The 6,547-nt window shown below is 40.5% G+C and overlaps 1 protein-coding gene across 1 annotated transcript in view; it reads right to left on the bottom strand.

Moving 5' to 3' along the window:
- Window positions 1-796: 796 nt before the first annotated feature.
- Window positions 797-6,547, bottom strand: part of LOC106516534 (serine-rich adhesin for platelets) — a gene marked incomplete at its 3' end in the record, with an annotated part of 18,560 nt that continues 12,809 nt past the window's right edge. Inside the window, 2 exon segments of the mRNA XM_014006941.1 lie at window positions 797-5,753; window positions 6,374-6,498. Coding sequence (XP_013862395.1) covers window positions 797-5,753; window positions 6,374-6,498 — 5,082 coding nt within the window.

The raw sequence follows: 6,547 nt of genomic DNA, 5'->3' as shown, positions 1-6,547 counted from the left end.
TGCACCTAACAGCAGACCTGGCTCCAGAGTGGGGCCCCGGTGACCCGCGTCTAGGTGAGGGAACACTGACCCCATTCATTGTACTCATCATAGGAGTCTTTGGGTTGTACTTTGTCTGATCCCTCACCTAGGACCTGTTTGCTTTGGGTGACCCTACTGGGGGCATGAAGCCCTCGACAACATAGCTCCTAGGATCATTGGGACACTCAAACCTCTCCACCACGATTAGGTGGCAGCCCAAAGAGAGGTAAAGTTTTGGTGTGACATTTTAATTGAAATTCAGTTGAGACAAATTGTATTTTAGTATTTCTATTAGAAAAAGTCTAACTTGCCAAATCATTACTTATGCTTCCAAAAATACTTTTGTTCTTGTGAAAATTTTGAGTGATGTAAATTAGCATTTTTTTAAATGAAAATAAAACATATGCTTTCTTGTTATTTATACCTTGCGTCCCTTGGTAGACGGTCTTCCTCTTTTCTCCTCATTGCTGGGTTTTCGTGACCCTTGGTTCAGCACCTCCTCCTTTTGTGAAGATGTTTTTTCTGGTCGGTCTCTTAAAGAAACCTCTTCTGATTTAAGGTCACCAGTTTCATCACCTCTTTCGTTGACCACATTGGCTGCTGAGTTGATTATTGCTCTCTTTTGTTTTGAGGTCTGGGCCTTATTGCCTTTGGCTACTACTTCTGTTAAATCATCATCTTGTGAATGACTCATGATTCTAATAGCTTCTTGATTGTTTATCTCCTCAGTCCACTGGGTCTCTTGGCTCAGCTTCTCTGTGGTTTTCTTTTTCACCTGTATTTCATCTTCTTTGTTCTTTGCATTATTGTCCTCCTTGGTCTCATTTTTTTGCTTATTTATTTGGAGCAAGGATGACATGACTCCAGTAGTCTTGGACAAAAGACCAACCTCAGTGTTTGACGTATTTTGGTCTGCAGTACTTAATGTTGTAGCAGTGGTGCTAGAATTCAAGCGTACAGGACTAGAGTCTGTGGTTGTAGAAGAAGTGCTAGTGTTTGTGAGACTGATACGATCATCCTTCTTCTCATAGTTATGAGAATCAGTTGAGTTCAGGAGGAGCTCATTCAAAGGAGAGTCACAACACTCATAAAATTCTTCAGATGTGTTAGAGAAAACAGAGCCTTCTTTTGGTGAGAAGTAACCATCACTAGTGTCAGACATAGGTGATTGAACATCCAGCAAGTATGATTGGAGGTTGAGTGGTGATTTTTGTGATTCTGGGGTAGATGAGCCTGAAGGAAAAGCATCAGAAGTGGGAGATTTTGCAGCAGCTAATTTGGATTTTTGCTTGGTGGTTGGTGACTTTGAGGTTGCCGCTTGTGCAAGAGAGAAATCCAAATGCAGAGGTTTCTCTGGAGTGTTTGGGCTTGTTTGTGTCTGTTCTTGAAAGGTAATGTGTGTATCAGTTTGTTTCAATGTGACTTGTGTTTGTTTACTTAGCTGACTGAGTGCATTTCCAGCACACACGTCTATTTTGTCATCAACACCATCTTTGAATACACATGGGCTCTGTGTTTTACCATTTGTTGGAGCTTTTAAAGACGCTGTTCCCTCTAAAACGTCTAGATCTTGTAATGTAAACTTACTAAATAATATCTTCTGAGGCTCATGTGATTTTGCAAAATATGTTTGGGGCTGTATACAATTAGCAAGTTCACAATTTGTCATGTTTTTTTCTGTCTGTGCCACTGTTGCCAAGTCTGAACATGTCTTGGAATCTGTCAACATCAAAGTCTTGGAATCAACATCTGTAGGACTTATTTCTTGAGTATTTTCACTAGCTTTCTTTAGTGCATCAGTAATCAAAAGATCGGATTGCATTTTTAATTTGGTTCCAGTGACTGACAGCTCCTCTGCTGTGCCACAATGTTGTCTATCATCTTTCTTGAGCTTTTTCTCTTGTGAGCTCACACACTGTTCTTGCTCTGAAGTAGCTTCAAACTTAGTCTGATTCTCTGTATCTTTATGAGCTCTTCTGTTATTGGCAGTACTGTCATGCACTTCCGGAGCAGCCTCTGTTCTTTTTACAGAAGATATTTGCACTGAACTTGGGAGGGGAGGCACATTGTGGACAACTGGCATCTCTGCACTGGAGTCCGGACTTGTGATCATCTCTGACAGTGGCTGGCTATTTTGGACGCTGCTATCTTTTAAAACCTGGTGGACAGTACGAGGCTTAGGGACTGGTGGAAAAGAAAGCAAAAAAGATGATGTAGAAGATGTGAGAACAGGCTGTGTCGCAAAAGTTGAGGTGGAAGAAGGTAGGGAAGAAGGGGAGCTAGTGGAGGGATGAGACTTAGAAGAAATATTAGCTGTGCTTGAGTGCACTGCGGTAAGAGTGTTATTTATGGAGGTGGAACCTTCAGACTGTGTTGGAGAAGCAGAGGAATGGGGACTGTGCCCAAGTCCAATAGGACTCTGGATGTAAATCTCTTCAGAAGAGACTTTAGGTTGCATGTTATTAGATGTGTGTAAATCTGCATGTGGCACCACAGTATTTTCTATGCTTGGATGAGGAGGGTTTTCAAACAGGGAGGTCTGTGCACTGTTTGACTTCAAGGTGTGTACTATGTCCACAGCAGGACTTTGTGTATTTACAGTGTTAGTTTCTTTTTCCGAGGTTAATTTTGTGAGAGAGTCTAACTTCAGGCTGGTTTTGGAGACAGTTTCAGCTTTGTTTGAAGGCCACTGCTTACTAGACAAGGGTGTTTTGTTGCTAGAATGGGGACTGAAATCAGATGCATCATGACTTACATCTGGGTCTATGGTTGAGTTTGAATTAAGCTTATTCTCAGTTTTGAGGGCCTTAGCTTTATTCTGGTCAGGTATAAATTTTTCACTACATGATTTTTCATCTGCATTTTTGTTTTTGCTTTTGTTTTGACATGGAGCGGCAGAATCTACCACCAAATGGTACCACCAAAAAGGTTTGGATTCATTTGAGTCCAACTGTGAACTGGTTGCAGAGGAAGTGATAAGTTTGTTTGAAGGGCTCTCCTTACAAGATAAGCTGGGTTGGGGTGATGTATTAGAGCTGAGATCAGAAATATTGTGGCCTCCATCTGTATTTGTTGCAGTGTTTGAAGAGATTTTTTTCTCCATTTTGAGAACTTTAGTTTCACCTTTATCAGGTACAGACTTTTGACTACATAAAGGCAGTTTTTGTTCTGGTGCCTTGTTTTTACTTTTGCTGGGATCAGGAGTGGCAGCAATTATGACCAACTCCTTAGCTTTTGGTTCATTTTGTACTGGCTGAGTTTTCTCAGTACCCTGGATATGGACTGGTGTTGGTTTGTTAGCATCGTGACTACTGATAAACCCTCTTAAATCACTTGTTAGGTCAGGTTCTGATTGGGTGAGTGAGTCTGATTTTGTGAGGACAGTTCTTGCTTTGTTACTAGATTTAATGAGTGTATCGGGTGTAATTTGGACTGCATTTGGTTTCATGGTTGTGCTTGAAGACTGTTCCTTTGCTGTTTTGAGTACTTTAGTTTCATCCTTGTCAAGTACAGACTTTTGAACACATTGTGCCTTGTCTTTACTTTTGCTGTGATCAGGCACTCCAGTATCTACCACTGACTCCTTAGGTTTTAATTCATCTGAGTCAGACTTCAGACTTGTTGTGGAGTCAATTTCAGCTTTGCTTGAAGGTTTCTCTTTACTAGAAGAGGGTACTTTGTTGCTCGATTGCGTTAGTATTTTTGGACTGAGATCATGTGCATCATGGCTCAGATTTATGGCTTGTTTTGGACAGAGTTTGTCCTCAGTTTTGAGAATTTTAGTTTCATCTTTATCTGATACCAATTTTTGTGTACATGGAGGTGATTTTTGGCCAGATTCCTTGTGTTTAGCTTGGTTTTGATCAGGAGTGGCTGTATTCATCACCAACTCCTTTGCTTTGAGTTCATTTTGAAGTGGTTGAATTTTATTTATTTTCTTAGATACTTCAACTTCTGAAAAGGTTTCACATGGCTGGCTGGATGGACTGCAAAACTTGATCGCACCAGGGTCAAGTTCTGACTCTGTGAGTGTGTCTAACTTAGATGAAGGTAAAGATGGGGGTAGTGTATTGGAACCAATGTTGGGTCTGTCATGAACTGTATCTAAGTTTATACCAGAGCTTAAACAAGGCTTTTTATCAAGTTTGGGAATGGTACATGTGTCTTTGTCAATTCTGGACTTTTGAATACATGCATTTTGTTCAGCTGTCTTGTCTTTACTTTTGTTGGAACCGGAAGCAGTACTATCTATCAATATCTCATTTGCTTTGGGTCCATTTTGTTCTGGTTGGAGTTTAGTCATTTCATCGTGTTTAACAGATATTTGTCTGGGTAAAATTTCCTGTGACTTATTAAGTGGACTGAGTGTGAGTAAGTCTGCTTTTGGGCTGATTGTGGAGACAATTTCAGCTTTGTTTGAGGGTCCTTCTTTATTAGACGAGAGTGTTTTGTTGGTAGTTTGGGATGATGTACCTTGATTGACATCAGGTTTATCATGGCATGCATCTGGATTTATGGCTGAATTTGAATGGAGTTTCTTCCCAGTCTTTACAGCCTTCATTTTGTCCTCATGAGGTACAGACTTTTGACTACATGGAGGTGATGTTTGTTCAGATACCTTGTCTTTAATTTTGTTGGAACCAGAAGCAGGACTATCTATCAACATCACATCGGCTTTGGGTCCATTTTGTTCTGGTTGGAGTTTAGTCATTTCATTATGTTTAACAGTTATTTGTCTGGGTAAAATTTCCTGTGGCTTGTTAAGTGGACTGAGTGCGAGTAAGTCTGCTTTTGGGCTGATTGTGGAGACAATTTCAGCTTTGTTTGAGGGTCCTTCTTTATTAGATGAGGGTGTTTTATTGCTAGCTTGGGATGATGTACCTTGACTGACATCAGGTCTATCATGGCCTGCATCTGGATTTATGGCTGCATTTGAATGGAGTTTCTTCTCAGTCTTTAGAGCACTTGTTTTGCCCTCGTGAGGTACAGACTTTTGACTACATGGAGGTGATGTTTGTTCAGATGCCTTGTCTTCACTTTTGTTGTGACCAGGAACTGCAGTATCTACCACCAACACTTCAGTTTTGGTTTCATTTTGTGCTGGTGTAAGTTTATCAATTTCCTCATGTTTATTAGCTATCTGTCTAGGTGTTGCAACCTCTGGCAAAGGCTGTTGCGGATTACTGAGAGGACTGCTAAACTTGATTGCTTGGCTGGTTTCAAACCTCTCAGAACGCTGCAGATGGACTTGTGTTGATTTGTTGGCATCCCGAATGTTAATGAACCCTATTACATCCTTTGGTGGGTCAGGCTCTGGCCATATGGGAAGGTATGGGATTAAGTCGGCTTTTTCTAGATTAGTCAGTCCGGGGTGAAGGGGAGGAGTATCCTCACTCAGCCGTCGTTGTTCCTTCTTCTTAGACTTCTCTGATATTTCAGGCTCTTTAGGGTTTTCGTTGCCAACTGAGGTGGTAGGGCATGGGTTGGTCAAAGCAACCAAGGCATATTTGGGGTTGTGCAATTTTCTAGCAAGAGCAGCAGAAGGAGGTATCACAGAGGCAACCTGGGGTCGAGCGTCTGCCTCAGGCTCAGGCTCTGTTGCCACTTTTCGGAGGTCAACAGCCCTGGAAGTCATGTACAGGAGGCGAAACAGTTTGTCAAAGGCATCCACAGCCTGACCTGTAGTCACAGTGACAAGATTTCTATCCAGCCGTGAGGACATCCAGGTGAAACTAAATAAAACAAAAGCAAATACAAAGTTAGACTGTAACTCACAGTAAATATGGTAATATATAAACTGGAAAGGTGACTTTTCTTGGGATTAAAAAACATTTGATAAAAAAACAACRAAAGGTAAAAATATAGTTTATGAACTTCAGAAGGAGCTTAGGATACAATTACAAAGAAGTTAACATACTTATGTACAAAAAGCCAATAAACGAGTGAGGCATAAGTTGATTTTTGTGTTAAGAGATTTAAAATTATTCTGTTTTACAGAATGCAATATAATTACAGAGTAATTATTTTTGTTTGAACGTTTTTGTACTGTTTCCAGAAATGACTTGTTGTGAATTGGCACTAAATCAATAAACTGAATTGATTCTTTTCTCTCCCTCAATGACTGCAGGCTAGTTTCTCATCTTTATAGTAAATTGAAACTCATTTGTCTTTTATGATGAGCTTAAAGTTAGTATTTAAAAGGCGCCTTGTTTATTCTTAAATTATAATAATAATAATTCAACCCCAAAAATACAATCAGCTGGAGCACAATGTATGTATTTTAGTCTCTTAATAGGGTTTTTTATTTTACAGTTGTGTCTTCACACCTGAACACAATAACATGCACACTGACCTGTATGACCCAGAAACAGCTTTGTCGCCGTCAATGAACATGAATCTGTGGCCCATTCGTCCTACAACTTTAGTGCAGTGCCGGGTGTAAAACTCAGAGCCTCCGGTGCAGCAGACACGAAGATGCTGAAATACACACACACACACACACACACACACACACACACACACACAC

The sequence above is a fragment of the Austrofundulus limnaeus genome, unplaced genomic scaffold, assembly GCF_001266775.1.
Source record: "Austrofundulus limnaeus strain Quisiro unplaced genomic scaffold, Austrofundulus_limnaeus-1.0 Scaffold38, whole genome shotgun sequence".
Taxonomy (NCBI): domain Eukaryota; kingdom Metazoa; phylum Chordata; class Actinopteri; order Cyprinodontiformes; family Rivulidae; genus Austrofundulus; species Austrofundulus limnaeus.
Note: the sequence above shows the minus strand (reverse complement) of the source record. Positions and strands in the feature narration are given on the sequence as shown.